The sequence below is a fragment of the Felis catus genome, chromosome B1 (genome assembly GCF_018350175.1).
Source record: "Felis catus isolate Fca126 chromosome B1, F.catus_Fca126_mat1.0, whole genome shotgun sequence".
Taxonomy (NCBI): domain Eukaryota; kingdom Metazoa; phylum Chordata; class Mammalia; order Carnivora; family Felidae; genus Felis; species Felis catus.
The window spans coordinates 2,748,113-2,770,885 of NC_058371.1; the positions used below are offsets into that span (position 1 = coordinate 2,748,113).

A 22,773-nucleotide genomic window follows, 5' to 3' on the forward strand; every position below is an offset into this window, starting at 1 on the left:
ACAGCACGGCGAGCGGAACCTGCCGAGCATCCCTGAGTAGCCGGTGCGGTTCTGGGCAGGACAGACCGCACAGTCACACCTCTCGGCCTCCCGTGAGGCGGCGAGAATGACACTTAACAGTACGGCCCAGAGATGAGGTGACGTGGCGAGGCGCAGGCGGGGACTGCGCTGACAGCCAGAGCTCGCTCCCCACCCCATGGAGGAAGTAGGTAAATAAGTAAACAAACAAGTACTAAATGAATAATAACCTAAAACCAAAATGTCCTCCGTGCCAAGAACACGGGGTCAAAGGAAGATGCTGCTGCCCGTTCCAGAAAACGTGGCCGTGAGCTACTAATTCACACTACCTGCAAACTAACTAGAGAAGCTAATCTCTACTGTCCCAGGACCCGGTCTCCGCTGGTGGGCACATGGGGTGGAGAGGAACCAGTGGGGCCCAGCTGACAAGAGGGACTGCCCCGGGCCTTCTGGGCTGGTCTTCCTCCCGCCCTCAGCAGCTCCGTGTTGGTGGCATTGCATCCAACCTCTAAAACTCTGAAACCGAGGTCTACACGCTGTAGGGAGACATAATGAAATACGGTCTCGTGTGGCAAACAGCCACCCCCACAGGGCCTCAGTGTGGCCGCGGCTGGCTCTGCACGCTCTGCCTTCCTCCTCCCTCCCTCTTCGGGGAGCCACCTTCTTTGAGAAAGGAATAAATCCAAACTCTACCAGGAGAAAGATTAAGCCAGGCAGCTGGGGAATACTGAGGGATCTGGACGTTTAAAAAAGTTCCTGGGTGGATTTTGATGACGGGTACCTTTGGGCACGTGGCCTAATTACTTTTCCACTTAGAGGTTCAACGTAGGAAGTTGCGTGTGGCTGCGAGACCGTGGGCTCACAGGTGCCTGCTAAGCCTCTCGGAGTTGAAATGATTTCGCTTTTCCTCAATCCACAGTATGTATATTGGGACGTTTTCCACTTCCAGGAAGCAGGAAAGGGGAATGTGAGGAAGCGGGGGGGATCTTGAGCCGCCATCATACTTTCCAGTGGCTGGAGAAAGAACAGGTGCCATTCGGGGCCCCTTGGTATTCAGGCCCAGGGCTGGGCCTTGAGAATAGCTCAGAGAAAATCCCTACCCTCCTGGAGTTGGTCTATAGACAAGGATACATAGCTGTGAGAAGTGAAATAAATGAGAAGATTTTAAAAGACATTATATAGTCAGAAAGGCGATACCCTTATTAAGAGTGTGGACTCGAGGTTCCAAGTGCTGAAATCCTGATTTCTGAGATCAAATTCTACCTCTACCAAAGCACCTTGGCAAAGACACTTCATTTTCCTGGGTGTGTGTGTGTCTCTCTCTCTCTCTCTCTCTTTCTCTCTTTTATCATCAGTAAAGAATGTGTCTGATAAAGACGCTCATATCATAGGACAGACGTAAGAATGAGGAAGATAATATATGTTAAGTACATAAAATGGGGTCTGGCATATAAATTAGAGCTGCTTTTATTTTAACAGCAGGATGACAAATAAATCTCACGAGGACCGTGAGTTGAAAACAAGGATACTGACACAATGAAGTTTGGAGACATGTAGCTCTGGATATAAATCTTACATCTTTGACTTAGTATGTCACACGCATAATCGCAAGCACATTAATTAGCTTTTCTGGGCTGGTTCTGTAATCTTTAAAAATGAGAATACCAACCTACCATGGCTATCGAGAGGATCCCATGAGACACAGCTTATGCAAAGCCAATGTAATTTTAATGAGCATTTAATAAATGGTAGCTCCCTCCTCTGTGAGGAGATAAAGGGTCTGCCTCGGCCCACATTCTTCGTTGAGGAAGATGAAACTCCTCAGGGCCTACCTGTCAATTTCAGCTCCACCTGCGAGGCTTCGAGGAAGGTCGCGTTCACCTTACTACTTGTTGCGTTGAACCAGTCAACTGTTAGAGTTGCAGGTTGTCTTTTCCCTAAATATTCATAATATCCCTTCCACACTGAATTGATAAAAAATACATCTGAAGGAACTGTGGGGGGGGGGAAAAACCAGAGGAATGTTAGCTCACACAGAAAAATTAAATTTAGATATTCTACAACACAGAGGCATAATACGTGTTGAGTGAGAGATCACAGATCATGACGGTGATGAGGACAGAGATGACCTATCCCAGGCCCTCTACGGCATGTATGCGATGGAAATGGAATGGGGAGGGAGACTGCTGTGAGATGCACCCCCACGTCCGTGTGTTGATTTGTGGCAGAAACACTTTAGGTGCCAAAACGTTCCTTTTTTAACGGAGCTGCCAAGGCCAGAGGGTGCGGTGAACCAGAGCGACTGATATGAGGTGAGGTTATTGTGTCTGATAATAAGATGTTAGACTGACCCGGGAAACCACGACCGGTTGTTCGTTAACATCCAGGTCGACTCTTTGGAAGACACAGAAAGCTCAGAGAGCTGGCACGTATCTTCCACCAGGAACTGCCTGCCCTCAGAAAGCTTGCACGTCAAAGCGCCAGTAAAGGGCGCTCACCCAGCTCATAGAGACACAAGTGCTCTGGGGCGGGAGGTCTTTATCTCACAAGGAGATCCCAACCCACCCACCCACGCTCTTCTATTCTTGTGAAAAACATCCCTGATTGCTAAGAAAGTTAGAGCCAACGATGTCAAATGCCATGGAGGTATGTAAAGATGCATTTCTCCCTAAATCAAGGTTTTTACCGAATCCACTTGCTGGAACCAATTTCTAGGACACACATAGACTATCTACGTTCATGTGCCCCTTTCAGCGCAACTGGCCATCGTCCTGTCTGGCCAGCTCGGCCGTGCCTATGAAACCGAGACCAGCTAGGGAGGCAGCCAAGAAGGAGCGAGCGTCGGCCCTTCCCGTGGCTCTCAGTAGACTCAGCTTGCGATCATAGTGCTTTTTACAAGTTTAGGAAAGGTTAAAAACTACGATAGCAACACGACATCGCACACATCTGCTTATTGATAAGGGACGTTCAACACGTCTGCCTATCAGTGGCCGTTTTGGGGCCCAGTTTTCAGGCAAACCTGAAAAGACTGTATTTTCCTTCACTAAAATTAACAGGCTTTAGAATCCTATCAGGGTTGTTTTCCCTAAGAGAGAATGTACCCACTCGGCTGACGCTATGAATGTACTGGTTCCAGCCCGTCACTGATGAGTGGCTCATGTTGGTGTATCAGAGGAATGGGTCATGCCTGACTGGGTGCAGGAAGGTGTAACCAGCATCCCAGAGCTGGCTTGCTTGTATCAACATGGCCATCGGCAATGTGGTGACGGTGATCCCTGGGGGCCTTCTCATCTGCTCTGTTGCTGCTGGTTTGCAGCGTGACACGACAACCGCAAGCGGAGATTTGTTACGACGCGCTACCTCGACAGACAACCACAATTAGCAAGTCCCCTCGGAGGGAATGAGAAAAGGTGGACGGATGAGGATGGAAGCACCTTCAAAATAAAGTACGCAAGTATCTCAATATCTGAAACAAAAAAATAAGCAAACAAAAACAGAACAAACACACCATCACAGCAACAGATTGTGTTTCCTTTCACTGAGGACAATGTTGTCTGGATAAAGACTATTGATTTCCGTATTCGGTTTGTAAATACCATTTGAATAGCGATTTTAAGAAGGAGTTTTTACGCTTCATGGCGTACATTGGAAAAATTCCTTTCATCGTGTCGGGACGTTGGCCTGGCTGAGACTGCGGTGTTTTAACACAGCGTTGTGACTCAACGGGAGCGTTACACATACGGTTTCCGCATCTGATGTCAGGACAGACCTTCCTGTCTAAAAGATCGGTGTTCAGAGTCGAATAAGGAAACTACTAGGGAAATGACCTTATCTATGTATGCAAGTTTTCTATATCTGTTAAAAAAAAAAGGTTGACTTACATTGTAAGTTGGGGACACAATGCATGATGAAAAGAGTCTCTAACTTTATAACACAGAGGATTTGGAGCAGTAAGCATGTCGCTTAGGAAACAGGACTGCATCTTTCGATTTTCTGTGTGATGCATCTAGCAAGGCACCACATACAACAAAAAGCAATAATTAACACGTTGGGAGGCAGAGGATGCCTGGATTATGGAGATACGGGGGGAAAAAATGGAGCTCTACATCCGATCGGCTCAAGGTAACAGCTGACGTTGTCCCAATGCCTCATTCACATCAGCTTCCGGTTTAGAGGAAAGAATCGCAACCCTCTTTATAAGGCTCTCCATTATATCACATCCTATGATCAACAGTTCGAGTCCGTTTCTGCCCACACAATGCCCGAGGCACCTTTTAATGAAACCGTGTGTGATCGTGCCGCAGGTTCTCGTCTTAAGTAAAGTGTTGTCATTCCGTTAACAAACCACCGTCAGGAAAGAGAGAAATGTGCGTGGGCTCGGCGCGCTAGGTGGCTGGATCGCTAACCCGCTCGTGGTCTAGTGGAGTCGGAAGTTTGCGTGTTAAAATCTGTTTCCCTGTACAGAGTAGAGAACAAATCGCTTATGTGGTTGAGATCTAGGACTGTTCTGGAATACAAACCTGGAGTTTTAGTAACTGTCTCATTAACTTCTCCCACTCCTTTACCTACAAGTAAAAAGACAAATTATCATTTTCAAAAACATTTATTTTTGAATAAGTTTGAAAAAATGTCAAATTGAGGCAATTTTCCTTTCTCCAGATTGCTTGAAGGTACAAAATAGGAATGTCTTCTACATATCCATTTAAACCCCTACATTCACAGCAGAGTATCCTTTGTGTTTGTCAAAAAAAAAAAACGGAGCTTAATGGTGAAAACCAGTGCAGCTGTGACAGGTGCATGTCTGTGTGGTGTGCTACAACAGAGAGCCTTGCAAACGAGGGTGGTTGATAACCATTTTCTCGATCCTATTTGGGATATGCTAGCCGCCAGTGAAAGGTGGCATACAGAACAACTAAGATTTCGTAGCCTCTCTTGACTTTCCAAGTCAAGAAATCGACAGAGATTGAATAACACCAAATTGTTTCCCTTGCAGGACGTTTACTTTCGTCTATCACGTCGGATTTAACTCAAAGTCTCTTAGCATTTATAGGTCTGCATCAAACTACAAATTACGTTTTTAAAGTTCGCATTCTTCTGCATCTGATGGAGAAGGGCAAGAGAGACAAGAATTCCTAATTTGGAAATATAAATAGGCTTCCAGAGAGTAAAACTAAAGTCACAGATTTTATCACACTCCATATTTAGTGTTTATGCCATGTAGTATTTGATGCGTGTGTGATCTGTGTTTGGTGGGGAATCTCCAAGTTCAGCTGTCATCAGATCTGACCCTGTCTTAGGGCTCTCATTTGTAAGTACACAAATACGTGGGTAATTGATGCATCACCTTCGTGCCAATCGCTTTTGTCATTTGAACCAATGTAAAGAATACACAGATGTATATCCCGCCACCAAACAGCCTGTGGTCTTAAAAATAATGGCTTCGTTTATATATCCACCAATCCTGGGTGATATTTGCCCATTTTCATAAAAAAAAAATACACTTTCCAAAAATATGGTGTGTATTATTGGCCTTTTAGCGCATGATGCTTTTCTTGAACCAGACAGCTTTTCTCTGTGGCTTCAAGTGTGACTAGCAAATAGTAAAACCTACATGTCTACTTAGACTATGCCTCCGTTGTACCAAACACTTACTACGCACACGTTCACACACACAGCTCACCACATGAAGCACAGATTCAGCTGGGGTGACCGACATCACTTCCATGATGCTGTTTACTTATGGATCTTACGACGGAAGCTAGCCCGATGGGCAGTTGATGCTCCTGCTAGGGGCTCGGCAGGGAGGGGTGTTCACTCCCTCCTCAGCGACTTACTTTTACAGACAGGCGATTTTCCCGTCCACCTCATATCTGCTTTACACGTCCTGTGCTCAGACCCGGCCGCGAGGAAGAACCCCGGATGGCAGGTGTACACCAAGGTGTAACCGAAGGTGGGGAGGTCTATCGCTCTCACGTCCGCGTGGGCTGGTGTTTCTGGCTGTCTGCAGGCGTGGGCTGAAACGGCACGCGTTCTGTTAGGAAGCACTGGCACTTTGCGTAAGATAGAGTTAGAGTCTAAAGAAATCAGGAACTGCGGCAAAATTTGGAAGTGGCTGCAAAGTCACGTTGCAACTTAAAATTGAGAGTATGGTATCTTGAAATATCCCCAATATTCCCTGAAACTTTTAACATCACGAAAACTTGGGATTTGCCAGCTCTCCCTACCTATCCTTCCTTCCCTGCCCCCTCCTCTCTCTACTCTCCCTGTCTGCGTATAAGTAAGTGTGTGTAATTAATTACGTGTAGAAATTTAGAATATAAATCAGAGCGCTGAAATAAATAGATCACTTCTGATCTACCATTAAGATAAATGATATGTCACATTTCCTTAAAAGACCATCCCTATAAGCTAAACACACACAGATTGGCACAGGTACAGAAATACACTTTTTTTTTAAATTTATATTTCATTTTAATTTTTTTAAGTTTATTTATTTATTTTGAGAGGGAGAGAAAGAGACTGACAAGATGGGTGGAGAGAGGCAGAAAGAGAGGGAGCGAGAGAGAATCCCAAGCAGGTTCCGCACGGACTGTGCAGAGCCCCATGCGGGGCTTGAACCCACGAACCGTGAGATCAGGGTCTGAGGTAAAGTCAAGAGTTGAATGCTTAACCAACTGAGCCACCCAGGCACCCCTTCAATTTTTATTTTAAAGAGACTGAGAGAGAAAGAGAGATAGAGAAAGAGAGAGTGCACATGTGCAAGAGGGGGAGGAGCAAAGGGAAGGAGAGAATCCCAAGCAGGTTCCACACTGTGTATGGACCCCTACTCGGGGCTCGATCCCACGACCCTGGGATCACGACCTGAGCCCAAATCAAGAGTTGGATGCTCAACCAACTGAGCCACCCAGCCTGCCCCACAAAAAAGAAATATGCCTTGATTTTTGTCTGATGGCAGCTAACAAGGCTGTTATTTAGTTAATTCAATAATTTTGGTAAAAATTTGATTTATGTTTAGAAAGCTGAGTGCAATGTTATAGATTCTTACTTCTCTTAAAACGTAATTTAGGAGTAAGTAAGATTGCAATGTTTAAATCTCAAGTCACTTCTTACGTATGTCTCAAGAAATGGACTTCTTCGCAGATGATTATAAAACAAGTTGACAACATTAAAATTATGAATGCAACTGTTTTAAGTATCATACTATTTTCTGCTTCAGTAAACTTTCAACATACGAATACCTGATAATAGCAAGCTCCAAGATCCACAGACACAAACACACACGTGTTTGTATATGTACATATACACAGACATACAAGTCTATATGCAAATATATATACACATATATATGCATATCTGTGCACACATAATATCCACATATATCATTTGACTAGAGTATTAGAGATGATAGCTTTGAATTAAATATACATCTGATAATACTGATAAATACACAAAAATCACATTTTATACACCATTAAAAGAATTTTTCATGACCTTCTACTTTTTTTGATTTTCTTATTTAACACAGTAAGATTAAAATTTTTTATTTCATTAAGCTGATAGAGGGTGAAATACTGACTTATGAATTGTTCCCACAATATCTTTTCTATTTCTCATGATTAAGTCACAGAATAAAATGTTATCCTACATAACAATTTGAATGATAAATTCATATGGACTTCAAAAATAACGTTTAAGGGGCGCCTGGGTGGCTCAGTCGGTTGAGCGTCCGACTGTTGATTTGGGCTCAGGTCATGATCCCAGGGTTGTGGGATCAAGACCCATTTCAGGCTCCACACTGAGCTTGGAGCCTGCTTGAGATATTCTCTCTCTCTCTCTCTCCCTCCCTCCCTCCCTCCCCCCCCACCACCCTCTCTCCTGCTAGCTCTTTCTCTAAAATAAAAAAAATAACATTTAAGATATTTCTATTAATATCATGACATATTTCATGATCCATTTTACCCTCTCTTTAATAATCTGATGTAAACATTCTAGAAGAATAATAGCATGGATAAGAAAGTTTCCTTTCTGTGAGTGTTACCGATGTCATTCACTTGTGTTTGGTTTAGGGCATGTTCTCAGACCTTAGCGTGCCCCAGTATCACCCGCAGAGCTGGGTGATGATAGCGTGCTGTCCCTCCTTTTTGCTCCCACTGGGGTTCCAGCCCCTGAGTTTCTGATTCCCAAAGTCTGGGGCCACAGCTTGAGAATTTTAATCACTACCCAACTCCCAGGTGACGCTGATGCTGCTAGTTCTAGGGAATCCAACTCTGAGAAATTCTGGTCTAGGGAATTAGAAATGATCAAACAAAAATCAGGCAATTCCTCATGATTTCCCTTGAGGGCAAACGCCTCCCAGAGGTTCGAGAACACATAGGCTGTGGCTGGCTGCGGTGGAAGAAATCACACTTACGTATACATTCTGTCTGTATTCCACTCCAAGTTAAATTTGCCAGGCAAGTCCGAGTCGTAGAACCTTGGATGTGGTAACCTTTTCTGCACCTGAAAAACACGGTGCTTCCAACCTAGAGAGGAAATCCAACATGGGCTTCAGAGGCGGAGCGGACGTGCGAGATACAATGTCATCACGCCGGAAAGCTCATTCCGGGGTAAGATACGCGAGTGACATCTCTCTTCCATGTCAGGCCATTGTTTGAGCCAGCATGGACGTTTCGACTGCGTGTTATGGCTGAGTTGCTCAATGCACGAGGTGAGGATACAGGCAGGGACAGAGAACCGTGGTCATTTAAGAGGGAGTTTACTTGGGTGACGAAAGAACGCTTTTTCTCTTTCCTTTTGGCCCTCTGTGTCTTCAGATTGTAATAATTTTTTCCCCTTTTCCATTATTTCCTGCTATCCCTATTTAAGGTGTTGGCTTTATCCAATTGCTTTTGTTGACACTGCTGGGGATTGGCCAGCTCCTGCTCTATCGTAGAATCTCTCGAAACTCAGTCTATCCTCCTGAAGCAGCAGATAGTTGGACTCTTTATTGCCACCCGCATGCCTGAAGTATCTTCCCAATAGACCTTCACAACCTCCCCTACCTCCCCCCTTAGTTGTTGATATCTTGCTAACTTTCACTTCTGCACATTCTTTCCTGACCTTCCAAGGATGCATCATATGCTTCTTACTGCAATGTCCTAGAAGCACCTGTATGTTTATCTACTTCCCCAACTTAACTGGAAATGCCTTGAAGGGAAGGTTCCCAGTGGTCTGTAGACATGTTTTTTGAGGATCATTGATGGTCATGTGTTGAAGGGAATCAATGATCTCTCCTGGTCACCGATCACTTATATCCGGGACATGCAGGTTGGGGAGAACAGAAAACGGACGAGAAGTACGCTCACAGAAAGGTGGTCTACACCTGGAAGGCAGCTTCGCCCACCCTGTGGCTCGGAATGGGACCAAGTGGGTTCCTAAGGCATGAATTATGAAGCCATGTAAGTGCACAGGTGAAGAGTGCACCCTGATTCTTGCTCAGAGGATTCAAACCAGGTCCTTAATTCCTCTACATGTGTCTTCCCGTCTGGGTCAGTCCCTATCTCCCTCATTGGGATTTTGGGGAGAAGAACTATGAGTAAAACATGGGGTAATAGTTGCTGCACTGAATAGTGATGAAGCGTGTCAGAAAAAAAAAAAATAAATAAACAAGCTGTTCCTTACCACTGGCACCTGAAAGTAGAGATTGGAATTTATACAGAAAAAAAAAATCAAATTTACCTAAACTGCAAAGGAATAACGGATTTGAGATGCAGAGATGGGTAAAGCGTAATCCATCACCTATCAGGAATACCCTCCATCGAATTTCCTTGTCAGGATGTCACTGACCCCAATCGGACCTCCTGGCAAATACGCGACATTATTTACTAGCAGGAAGCAGAGAGAGAGCCTCTATCAGGTACTGGTCGGAGGAAAAGACAGTGTCCTTCTCAACAGAGTATCTTTTAGCAGAAGATGCCTGGCCAGTCCAGATTGATCACTGTAAATTAACCTGGTGTTTATGAATTGACGGGACGTGGCCCGCCGGAGACTGGAGGGCAGCATTTAAATTGCGTAATGAACACAGCATGACGAGGGATGTTCTAAAACCGAAGCGGCTCACTCTGCGTGAGCACGTTGCAGAGCGCAGTGCTGAAGAAAACAAAACTCTGTTATATTCACAACTTGATGTGTCCTGATGAAAACGAAAGAAGAAACCAGAAACATTTTGGGACGATTCCTCTGACAGGGTTCGCCATCTCCTTAAAGGGTGGCATCTGTGTCTTTAAAGTATTGGCAAATCTTGCTTTTGGATCCAACCTATCATTCTTGTTAGTGTGACTTGATCTTGTCATCAGAGGAGTGAGAAAGGCATCCATTCCTATTAGTTTCTTAAGATAGATCCCAGGGATAGGATGCCGAGTGTAGTCACTAAATGTGGACTTCACGGGGGCTCTTTGAGGGCAGATAAGGAACCCGTGGGGAGTCAGTGAGAGCATTACTCAGTACAGTCTTTGCAGGCCTTGCCGTATATGTGGCGTGACATTTCTACACGCCAGTTAGCATTTCCCTGAGGATTGGGCCATATTTGACACCTAACATAAAATACGCCAGATTGTGCCTCATAGGTACCTACGACAAGTTCCTCTGGGGGGCGTAGGAATGCCATCAGGAAGTAGCCAAGGTGTGTTAGAGCCAACCAAGAAAGAATACGTTAGGTTTCAGGAAAGCCTCAGTGAAGTGGCTGAAGACAAAAGGCTTTTTATTCTAAATTAGTGGGCTCTCTAACTTGAATGCACTACACATATTTAACTGTGGCTTTCAAAGCCATCTCATCATCGAGCTGTGAAGTCACTTGATCACTTAAGATGGTGGAAACATTTTATTTCAAGGTTCATTACCTCCCAGTTTTGGTTATTCCTCTAATACTACCTAACGTGTTGATGTACTTTTTATTTAAAAAGTCAAACGAACGTCAAACGTGATATCAAGTATGCAAATAGTTCATACACAGAGGTATCATGGAAAAGAAGTATCACAAAGTAAGCCTACTAGCTGAGGAGGCTGAATGCGTTTTCTTCTGTCTTTGTCTCTAAAATCTAGTATTATTTGCCCATGATGCATCGGGTCACTGAACAGGGTATTGTCACGTGTAGCTATTCAGTGACCACCGGTCACTCTGGAGAACTGCCAGGACAGTTCAGCGAACAAAAAAACATCACGTCATGCAAACTTTCAAGTAGAAATCAATATGACAATTGCTACTGTGTGAATTAAGATGCATCCAGCTATCCCAATTCTGACAGTTAACATATCACGTGGGCGTCCTCTCCGCATCAATGTATCTCCGCAAATATACGATGAATCGGGGTACGTGAAGCCATGCGCACATGTTCGAGTGTCACTTGCATTTTATATTACAGAGAAACAGGGTGAAATAAAAATGGAATACCTCATATCCTCTGGAGCTATTCTGTATTCCAAAGTGTGGAGTGCCGGGGTCTGGGCAGCTGTTATGAGCTGGATCTGAAACGCACATAAAAACAAAACAAAGAGCACCAGATACGGTTACTCTAGGGACTCTAACATTTTTACTCGAAGGTCATAAAAATTTAAGAAAACTGGGAGGGTCTGGGCGGCTCCGTTGGTTAAGTGCCCGACTCTGGATTTCAGGTCAGGTCATGATCTCACGGTCTCCAGATTGAGCACCGCATAGGGCTCTGCTCTGAGCCTGGAGTCTGCTTGGGATCCTCTCTCCTTCTCTCTCCACCCCACCCCTGCTCATTCCCTCCCTCTCCCTCTCTCTCTCTCTCTTTCTCTAAAAATAGACAAAGTATAAAAAATTGAGAAAATTATATTTTGGCAGATATGTAAGATGTTTTGCATTAAAGTTAAAAATCAAGGGGCGCCTGGGTGGCTCATTCGGTTAAGCGTCCGACTTCAGCCAGGTCATGATCTCGCGGTCCGTGAGTTCGAGCCCCGCGTCGGGCTCTGGGCTGATGGCTCAGAGCCTGGAGCCTGTTTCCGATTCTGTGTCTCCCTCTCTCTCTGCCCTTCCCCCGTTCGTGCTCTGTCTCTCTCTGTCTCAAAAATAAATGTTGAAAAAAAATAAATAAAAAAAAATAAAAATCAAAGTAAATTGTTATTTTAATCTTCTTTTCAGACTTCTTTAGGTATTCCTCTTTAGTCCTTTATCAGATTCTAAATTGCTCTGTGTATTATTTTCTGTATCAGAATGAACACCCTTTTCCATTTTCCGGTCAGACATAGTATACTGGTTGGTCCACTAATATGCTGTCTTCAGTAATTATTATGATCCCTCGGTTCTTAAGGAGTTCACTAGTGGTCATCTCTTTCAGTCATCCATTACGTGATCGCAAATTTCTTGAGTTAATTTTCCTCGAGACTTCAAAATGGGAAATATATTTAGTGCTTCAAAGTTGAGGCATATGGTAGACCAAAAGTGACATTTCTCTCCCCAAAAGTGTCGGACTTGAGCAATGAGGAGTGTGTAGCTTTATTATTTGCTGCTCTCTAGATGCTCGTATGAAAAAAATCACCTAACTTACAAAAAAAAATGTTTTCGAGAGAAACTAACCTATTGGAAGGAAGAAAACCATTTCTTAGTGTAGAGAGAGGAACCGTGAAGCAACGGTTTAAATGAAATAGCAGTAAACATGTCTATTAATAAAAAAAAAAAGGCAGTGCTTCAAGGAAATTATTCCTGAAGCTCTTTGTGTTTAAGTAGTAATCAGTCAATTTCTTAGAAACCATGACTATAGATCATTAATTGTTTACTACAAAGATGCAGAACATCTACTCCTTGGCTCAGTACAGCTGGTGAAAAACTTAACCCATCAATCAACATGAATCTGCAGCCATGAGGTATGAAGAAAATTGCTCTTAACAGAAATAAAGGGTAATGTTTCTCTGCCACTAAGAATTTCACTTTTGACAAATACAGCTTGTATCTGAATCCTTTCTAGGAGACAGAAATGCAACATAAAAAGGCAGGGCTTAAATCATAAGGAAAGCGTCTTCTGACTTGTAAGTCTCGTTGCCATATTCCAAGGTCACCAGAACGTCGTGCCCGACTCCTTCCACCACTGCTGGTGTGGGTGGGTCAGTAGGGACTGGCCAGTGAAGATAGACTGGCACCAAGGGGACGACGCCCAGACAACAGCCAGGCCGTCTTCCCGGTGATGGTGGCTTTGGAGAAGGGCAATGACAGTGTCTTCAACAAAGCTGTCTTTCCCTGAAAGAATGCTCCTGCCGCTTGAGGTGCAGACAGGGAAACAAGACCTAAATTCAAGTCCAAAGTGGATCTGTAGGATTTAATCGGAGTAGCCGATGAGGGCTTGCCCAACGAACCATCTGTGGGCAGAGGATCTGTGAAGCCACAAACGATCCCATTTTAGCGTGCGGGTCCCCACCCCCGAACACCCTCGGGGTGGTCTTGCCAACAACGTTCCTACCGATGCAGGTGGGCTGGGTGCCGCTCCACGTGCCGTCGGCCTGGCAGGTTCTTCTCGAGGACCCCACCAGTATGAAGGGAGGTTTGCACTGGAAGAAGACTTCAGATTTATAGGTGAAGCTTTTGCCGCTGAGCCGCCCCTCCGCGGGGGTGCCGGGGTCTCCGCAGAACACAGCTGTTGGAGACAACAAGGCAGTCAGCCAACAATAGGAGCCGCCGCATCGGGTCAGCCCACTCGGGTCGTGTAACTAGTGTCTGCGAAATCTTTGGGGACAACTATTAAACTGGGAAATGACGGAGGGGCAGAATGCGCATTTGAGTGGGGAGGTCTCAAGCGTGAACGTTTGCATATGGTAGCATGGCTATAGAGGACACGTTGCTGTTCTCCTCACACCGGGAGCTGAGGGTGCTCCTCATGGTCCAGTGCAACGTGACCCAGGCACAAGCATTACTGGGGGACTTACGTAGGCACTGGGGCACCTCCCCTTTCCACACCCCACGGCCTTCGCAGGAGAGGATGGCGGAGTGAGAGGGCTGGAAGCCGTCCACGCAGCTGTAACTGATGCTGGACCCCCAGTGGAAATCTGCTCCCTCCACCTTCCCGTGCTGTACTTGAGGAGGCTGGCCACACGTGACGGCTGTTTCAAAGAACAGACGAGACTGAACATCCGGAGCATCCGCCACGACCCTAACACTCACAGGATGCACGTTTTAATTCTACCCGGATCACAAAGGACATCTACATAGGGTTGTTTTCTTTTCATACGAGAATTATTGAGGAAGACAGCACATCGAGATAATAAAACTTTTCTCCAATATTTCTTCATTAATTTAGATCAAGTACATAAGAGCACAGCAAAGTCACAACATATCACACGGTGGAAGAAAGCAGGATTGAACATGACATTCTCAATACGTACAAGGCCAAGAAGGGAAGAAATACTCGTATTCAATGTATGTCTTTTCATGATGGTTCTCAACAACAAATCAAATCTGCGCTTGCTTGTATGACATGAGTACAGACTTCTGGATTTATATATATAGTTGGCAAGCTCTGTGTTTTTTTAACACATGAAGATATAATATGTGAAAGACATAGGCTGTGGATCCATTTGCCGAATAATTAAAAACCAAGCACTTGCATGGTTAAGAAGATTCTGTGGAACACCACCGCCCAGTGTATTATATCAGCCCCCGAGCAGGGACGCAGTTCTCACAGATGATGAGTGGTTGGCGTGGCCCCAGGTAGCCCCCTTAGAGCCTAGCCATTACCCTGAAGTGCAGGGGGCTGGGGACTGCGATCGACAAATCTTCTTGGAAGATCCAAGAGCTTTCTGGATTTTTCACCCTGGAGGAGGCTTGCCAATGACAGAAGGCAGCAAGAGAAGGGACCCAGGTGTATACTCTCACCTGCATTTTCTTCTGCGTGCTCACACTCAGGCATTCTCACGTCGGAAGACACAGTCACACATGCACAGTCAGCAGTTGGAAATGAGCCTCTCTGTTATCTCTCATCTATTCAGTTTTTTCAACCAATATTTCTTGAGAGTCCACATGTGAGGGGGTAGGGGGGACACGTGCTCTAGACAAGGGATATCAAGTGAGAAGTCCCCTAGGAGGGAACAGTAATGAGCGACGTGGTTTCACAGAATCACGTGAGGAGGTGACTAGCCCCAGACAGGTTCAGAGGGAGAGAGTGGTCTCTTCTGGAAGGGCCTGGTTGCCCACGGAGTTCCTTCCAACTGCACTGGCTGTTCAAAAGAGGAGCAAAAGTCTACAAAAGCACGTGACATCACAGAGACCAGTGCAATTATTGGTCGCTGTCATGAGCACGTCACGTGACTAGATGGCTCCTGACACTAGTGTGTGACTTTCAGTAAACGTTTATCCAGCGCCTGCAACAGACACAGCATTAATGATGGCTGGCGGAAGACAGGAGCCTCTGCGACCCTTATGCACCGGTGGGAGGGAAAACGTGGCCCACCAACAGGCCCACGTCGGAAGGGAGAGGGAGCCAGGTGGTTGAGCACCCAGCTCTCACGGAGGCCTCACACTGAGCTATGTCCACACAAGCCCCAAGACCCATCTGCCTCTCAGAGCCCACTGAAGATGAACGCTTCCTCACTAGCAGTTGCCAGGGTCCAACTCACAACTCCCCCAGAACCGTCTGGGTTCCTAGTCCAACAAAGAGCCAGGCACTGCATTTTTGTTTGGGGCCAGCCACGCTCAAGCCCCACTTGTCTCCCTGTGCCCCTCCTGCCCCACTCTGGCCCGGCTGATAAGGAAGCTGGCACGTGCTCTCTCCAGTGCTGGCAGAGGAGCCCTAACCATGCAGATCGCTGTCTTTGGACAACTGTCTCCAGCACCACTGTTTTCTCACTGTCAAAGCCCAGCCCTCAGCTACATCATTCAAGTCACATCCACTGGCGTCTCCCTGACCTTCTCTCCCTGCAAAGTCCAACCCCCAAGTCATAAACCTTTTCTACCGCCTCTATATTTGTAGGGAGTCTTCAGACTCAGTGTCCGAATCCCACAGAACATCATGGTACCAACATGGTCCGCCATTATTTGATGATTGGCTTGTCTCTCTAAGTGGAGTTTTAAGTCCTATAATTATTCTTCCCCATCATACCTGCCTTAAGCCTTAATAAATCTGGGGTTAACAATGTTTACCGAGACAGAGGACATCACTGGGATTCAAAATACTTAAGACTTAAAGGCTGTACCCCATCATTTGAGAGCTGATGTCTCCCAATCTTGGTTTGTACACTGAGCCATTTACTAACTCTGCTAGTCTGTTTTCCCATCTGTAAAGCTGAGATTAATGTATTAAGAAAATGGCAGTGATTTTATTTGCAAATGAGTTCACGAGAATTCCTAGCACATAGAGGACATCATAAATGCTTGCAAATGCAGTGAAATGGAATTCAACAAACGCTTCTGTGTCAGCAAGACCAGAAAGGTAATGACACAGACCTTTGCAGGTGGGTTTGCTGTTATTCCATGTACTGTCTTTGGTACAACGGATGGTGGATGATGTGACAGGTTCCAGGAGATAGCCAGGGTCACACTGATAGCTTACAGTCTTATTGAAGGTGAAATCCGTCCCAAACTGGATGCCATTGGCCAGTGTACCTGGGTCCCCACAGCTTATAACTAACGAGCAGAAGACAAAAAGCATTAGAAAGGTAAAAACAAAAACAAAAACAAACATTAAATGAATTCATTTTGGTTTCTGTTCATGTTACTCCCCTTATGCTGATATTCAAAATGATTAAGCAGTGGGGCGCTTGGGTGGCTCAGTCAGTTAAGTGTCTGACTCTTGGTCTCGGCTCAGGTCACGATCTCATGGTTCGTGGGTTTGAGCCCCACTTCGGGCTCTGTGCCGACAGCGCAGAACCTGCTTGGGATATTCTGTCTCTCCCTCTCTCTCTCTCCTCTCTGCCCCTCCCATGCTCACTCTCTTTTTCTCAAAATAAATAAAAAATTAAACTTAATGAAAACAAACCAAATTGATTCAGTAGTAAATTGTTACAGCAGTACTGTCCTCTGCTGTTTGCTGACTGGTTGTTGGGACACTGTGTTTGGAATCGCTTGTTTCTATTCGATCCTGGTTGGCTGTGGGGATGCCGGCTGCCATCTTTGTCCCGTCCTTAATTATGTACCGTGTGTACTCTCATCACAAAGTTAAGGACAGAGACAAAGGCTGCGATCAGAGAATAAACACTTTTCTTATTTCTCTGCAAACGAGATGTTCTACAGAGAGGACAAACCTTGACTTTTGTTGGCCCCAATTTTCCAACGTCCAACCCACTAGCCAATGGAAATAGCTTTGGGGGCGCCTGTGTGGCTCAGTTGGTTAAATGTCTGACTTTGGCTCAGGTCATGATCTCACAGTTTGTGAGTTCAAGCCCCACTTCGGTCTCACTGCTGACAGCACAGAGCCTGCTTTAGATTCTCTGTCCCCCTCTCTGCCCTCCCCCTGCTTACACGCATGTAATCTCTCTCTCCCCCCCTCAAAGATAAGTAGACATTAAAAAGAAGAAAATATTTTCAACCATATAAATAAGAAGGTGAAGAAAGATCTAAAACTGTCTAATAAATAGAGCCATCATATATATGTAGACCTTGTTTTTGCCATGTGTTAAAAAAATCAATAAAGTATTTAACAAATAAACAAATTTTTCTCGGTCAAGTCGGTGATGTCCTTCGGCCCACATGACAGCTGTTACTAACTTGTACAGTCGGGGGCTGTGCCGGTCCAGGTCCCGTTGGCTGTGCAGTGCCGAATCATTAACCCCGAGGTCTTGTAGCCTTCCCAACAGGCGTAGATGACCGAGCTGGAGAACAGGACGCCGTCACTGCTGACAATCATGCCGTTGGTGGGCGTGCCAGGATTCCCACAGGACACGGCTGTGAGCGACAGTAACACACAAACACAGTGAGCTCCTACCAAAATGATCAATACAAGAGACCAGAGGCTGTCAGTGTCGTAGACGACATGTTTCTTTTTAAGAAAATAGGACCTATTGCTATGAAGATGTTGAATATATATCTTACATTATGATTTGTACCGTTATTTTATCGATGAGTTACAAATGTGAAAATTGTCTTTTCACAGTATTCTTCCTAAACTACTTCAAAACAAATTAAAAGATGAATTTAAGCACTGAAAATTCCAAGACTTGCTTCTTTGGGATTTCACGTGTTTATAATAAAAAAACATTTTTTTTTAAAAAGGATTTTTTTTAAAGGATCTATCTGATACCAGCAACTCAGAAGTCACTCCCTTCACGTAATAACCGATTTTTTAGAAATCCGGTCAAATCGGGTCATATTTCACATCTGTAGAATTCATTTTGGAAAATAAGTGATGCCTGAGGAGTATGAGTGAGTACTTAAACTGTCTTGTAAAATGGTCTCCTCATTGTTACCCCATCCAACGGCGGCTGTTTTCAGTGGCCTTGGACAGGCTGCACTCTGTTTCTCTCTAGATGATCCCAATGCCCGTGCAGGCATTAAGATGCCCTCTAACGATGGCAATAATGAAAGGCTGGGCAACAGTTCTACGCCCGGTGTACCCCCCTCGCACATTTCTTAGCCCAGAAAGCTCAGTGGCTTCTGGGTGTGTATCATGTGATGGTTTTAACCCTTAATAGGATTTTCTTGACTTTTGTACTCGCGTTTATTTATCACAAAGATTGTGTTTTTTTCTCCTTAGCACTCCCACATGATGCACAGCAGGTAGACATAGAAAGAATATGACCTTTCGTTGGACGCTCACAGCAGAATGTATCCTGAGACCATTTCTGAGAATGGCTGGAATGTTTACAAATGCTCCTTCCTATTTAGTTGTGCCACTTTCAAATCTAGCATTCAGAACAAAGATAGACTTTTTCTAAAAATGTGGATGAAAACAGGGGCACCTGGGTGGCTCAGTCGGTTAAGCATGGGACGTTTGATTTCAGCTCAGGTCATGATCTCACGGTCCGTGAGACTGAGCCACACACTTGACTCTGTGCTGACACAGTACAGAGCCTGCTCGGGATTCTCTCTTCCTCTCTCTGCCTTTCCCCTGCTTACACTCTCTCTCAAAGATACACGTGTATACTAAAAAAAAAAAAAAAAAAAAAAAAAAAAAAAAAATACAGAAGAAAACAAACTGACTACAAAACTTACATAGTATAGAAGAGACACTGTAATGGACGTGAAGGGAATCGCCGATCATATTGTGCTGAAAAACATGCTGACCCTGAGGTTGGACTTGATCGTGTCTGACAACTACAAAGCATGCATGCTGGTGCTTCTCTGTCTGTGCCCATGACAGACATGAGTCCACCACAACCCTCTTCCCTAATGGATCTGGTGTGAACTTACAGTCTTTCCTAGCACGGATCTTTCAGCATTTTTCTGGCTGTCATTTGAAATGAGATCTATTTGCCAATAGTGAAGCAGATGATATTTAACATTGAACATCTGAAGCCCAAAAGTCTTGTGATGGCTATACTATCAATCAAAATGTCATGTTGCCAAAAGCCCATAGGCTGGACTCTTCGAGACGATTACTCATTCAATCAACACATGTTGATCCATCATTGAATATGTGACATTTGTTGTTTGATGTACCAATGAAAAGCCCGACAGAGAAGAGACTTGTATTGATCCAATTCGTAATTTAGCAAACCAACCAGACAACCATGTTCTTACATTTTATTCTAACCATAACTACGATTGAAATGTGTAGCAATTTTCAAATGTCACCTGACAAAGATAATGCTAAAATGGGATGCAAGACACAGGTGAACATATTCGAGCTTAATTTACAGACAGATATGTTGTCAGGGTAAGAATACCCATCATGATAATGACATCCTAATGTTCAGAAAGTCCCTGAAACAGGGGTTCCTGGGTGTTTAGTCATTTAAGAGTCTGACTCACGATGTCAGCTCAGGTTATGATCTTGCAGTCCGTGAGTTCGAGCCCCATGTCAGGCTCTGGGCTGACAACACAGAGCCTACTTGGGATTCTCTCTCTGTCTGCCCCTCTCCCCCTTCATGCTCTCTCTGTCTCTACAATAAAATAATAAATAAAATAAAATAAAATAAAATAAAATAAAATAAAATAAAATAAAATAAAATTTTAGAAAGTCCCTCAGATAATTGTATCCTGCAAAATCAAATTCACGGTTAACTTTTTTTTTTCCCCTGACAAGGACAGTTTCACTGATGGTTATGCCCATGAAAATGAAAAAGAAAAATGAAGATTGGAAGTTAGCCTTAATATGTCTGTGTTTGCATTAATGCCTCCATGACATAGGAGGACCTCCACTGAGGAAAAACAAGAGATGACATTTACAGTCACAGAAGGGAAACAATATATTCTATAAGTAATAAGTTAAAAAAATTTAAATACATCTTTTCTTTTCAGTTACACGTGGTTAATGTGACTCCTTTTGGTAAAAGATCATTTTCTTTTACTTGATTTGTAATAAAAGAGCCTTATACTCACTCCAGAAACCGTGTATTGTCTACAGATGCTGGGACTGTTCAGGCAGCACTCTGCATTAGGGACATGGCTGCTAAATCGAGTTAAATAGTGTGGATTTGAATCTTTGCTCATACAACTTAAGTACACATGAGCCATCAAATCAAGTTATTGACATGCAGCGTCCTCACTGCAGAATGGGTATAATAAGGGTAGTTACTCTCACTTTTCATAAGATTAAACAGAATACATGCAAAATGCCTAGAAGGCAATCTGACATCTTAGTAGCAGTAAAGGTAGACGGGGTGGCTGATGCTGTTGTTACCTTCATTATAAACATTGTGCTAGCTTGTCTATTACCTGGAAGAAAGGTAGGCTTTATCATCAGCTCCTGGGAAACAGGATTCAGAGTTGCCTAAGGCAACTAAAAGCAATGAGGCCAAAGATATAAGAAATGCTTATATCTAAGCAACTTCTTACGATACATCCATTTGAAAAGTTTAGTCGATGAGTCTATGATTACAAGCCTGGATGGCTAGCAAAGAAAACATGATCTGAAATGATGGAAATACATTACAAATGTAAGTTCTTTGACACTTAAGAGTTTTCAAAATATTTTTATTTTGTGTTTCATAAACTCTTCTCTTTTTTTTTTTTACCATTTATTGAAATGCCCCATCAGGCTCTAATGCCTTTAATAGATTCAGAGAAGGTAGTTCATCAGGTGATAGATGGTCTCACCGGATTGGATACAGTCATAGCCAACACTGGCGGAAATGCCAAAGTCACTGGTAACGCCCTTTTCTGTAGAGAATAATATGTTCCCCAAAGGTTGGGCTCTATGATAACAAGTGAGAAAAAATAGCCACAGATTGCCCAAAAAGATTTAAACATGTGTGTTTGTGGGGGTGTAGGATTAGCCATACATTCCTAGCCATCATTTGTTATTACTGTGAGTGTGAATTACACTCTTACTCACTCAACTTCCCATGATTTCTGAACACCGCAGTTCTGAGGTAGTCAGTTTTGTAGGGCATAGCATGTTTGGGCACTTTTGCCATATTGAAACATTTCAGCTTCTTTCTGTACACAGATTTTAATAGCCAAGTTTCTAAGGATTTTATAAGAAACACTTGACTTTCTAACTTTAGATAAACCAAATGCTATTCTAAAAATACTTTGCATGGTCTGACTTAGGTACATTTTGAAGTAAAATCCAATTAAGCTCTCCTAATCAAATCAATGAATTCATTTATGATTTGCTCGAATAGAACCCATGGTGTTATATCATAGCACCAAAGTGAGATTCCTACGGAAAAATATCACTCACTCTTAACTGTTTTAATTTTTTTCATCTTTTAAATGTGCAAAACTAAAGTGCTTTTGGTAAACCTGATATAGAATATACAGTCCCAAGTGAATGAGCATTCCTTTTTTTTTTTTTTTTTTTTGTAATGTTTATTTATTTCTGAGAGAGAGAGAGAGAGATAGGACACAAGCAGGGGAGGGGCAGAGAGAGACGGAGACACAGAATCTGAAGTGGGCTCCAGGCTCTGAGCTGTCAGCACACAGACCCACACGGGGCTCAAACTCATGAACCTTGAGATCATGACCTGAGCTGAAGTCAGACACTTAACTGAGTGAGCCACCCAGGTGCCCTGTGAGTGACCATTTTTAAGAGAATATGAAGGCATCTAAGTCAGGTTTGTTCTGCTTTTGGGAGCTGTATTTTCCCAACATATTTGGTTAACTTTTATCCAATAATTTATCAACCATTTTTCTGCCCCACTCTTTCTCTGTCCTTCTAGAACTTCAATTACAAGTATGTTAAACTGCTTGATATTATCCCATAGGAAATTATTAGGCTGTTGTTGTTGTTTTCTCTCTTTCCTTTGTTTTCAGATTGGATCCTTTTCAGCGAACTATCTTCATGGTAACTGACCCTTCTGCCATTTTTAATCTGCAAAGCTTATGTAGCAAAGTTTTTATATCAGATACTATAGTTTTCAATCCAGACAATCCCAGAGTCTCCATCAGATTGTTTTTTTATTATTTTCATTTCTTATTAAGATTCCATCTGTTTATGATGCTAACATACTTTAAGTCCCTGCAGATATACTTTCTTAACGTTTATTTATTTATTTTTGAAAGAAAAAGAGGGGGTACATGTGTGCGTGTGAGCATGCAGGGGAGGGCAGAGAGAGAAAGAGAGGGAGAATCTCAAGCAGGATCTGCACTGTCAGCACAGAGCCAGATGTGGGGCTTGAACTCACAAACCGTGAGATCATGACCTGAGCCCAAATCAAGTGTTGGACCCTTAA

The 22,773-nt window shown here is 43.9% G+C and overlaps 1 protein-coding gene across 3 annotated transcripts in view; it reads right to left on the reverse strand.

Moving 5' to 3' along the window:
- Nucleotides 1-22,773, reverse strand: part of CSMD1 (CUB and Sushi multiple domains 1) — a 2,016,427-nt gene that overhangs the window by 15,459 nt on the left and 1,978,195 nt on the right. For all 3 annotated transcript variants that reach the window (XM_045056760.1, XM_045056761.1, XM_045056762.1), the window contains 9 exons: nucleotides 17,705-17,881; nucleotides 16,445-16,624; nucleotides 13,933-14,106; nucleotides 13,470-13,643; nucleotides 11,447-11,520; nucleotides 8,429-8,540; nucleotides 5,853-6,032; nucleotides 4,539-4,583; nucleotides 1,851-2,012 (listed from right to left, as the gene is read on the reverse strand). In XM_045056760.1, the coding sequence (XP_044912695.1) occupies nucleotides 1,851-2,012; nucleotides 4,539-4,583; nucleotides 5,853-6,032; nucleotides 8,429-8,540; nucleotides 11,447-11,520; nucleotides 13,470-13,643; nucleotides 13,933-14,106; nucleotides 16,445-16,624; nucleotides 17,705-17,881 (1,278 nt within the window). The remainder of the gene's footprint in view (nucleotides 1-1,850; nucleotides 2,013-4,538; nucleotides 4,584-5,852; nucleotides 6,033-8,428; nucleotides 8,541-11,446; nucleotides 11,521-13,469; nucleotides 13,644-13,932; nucleotides 14,107-16,444; nucleotides 16,625-17,704; nucleotides 17,882-22,773) is intronic.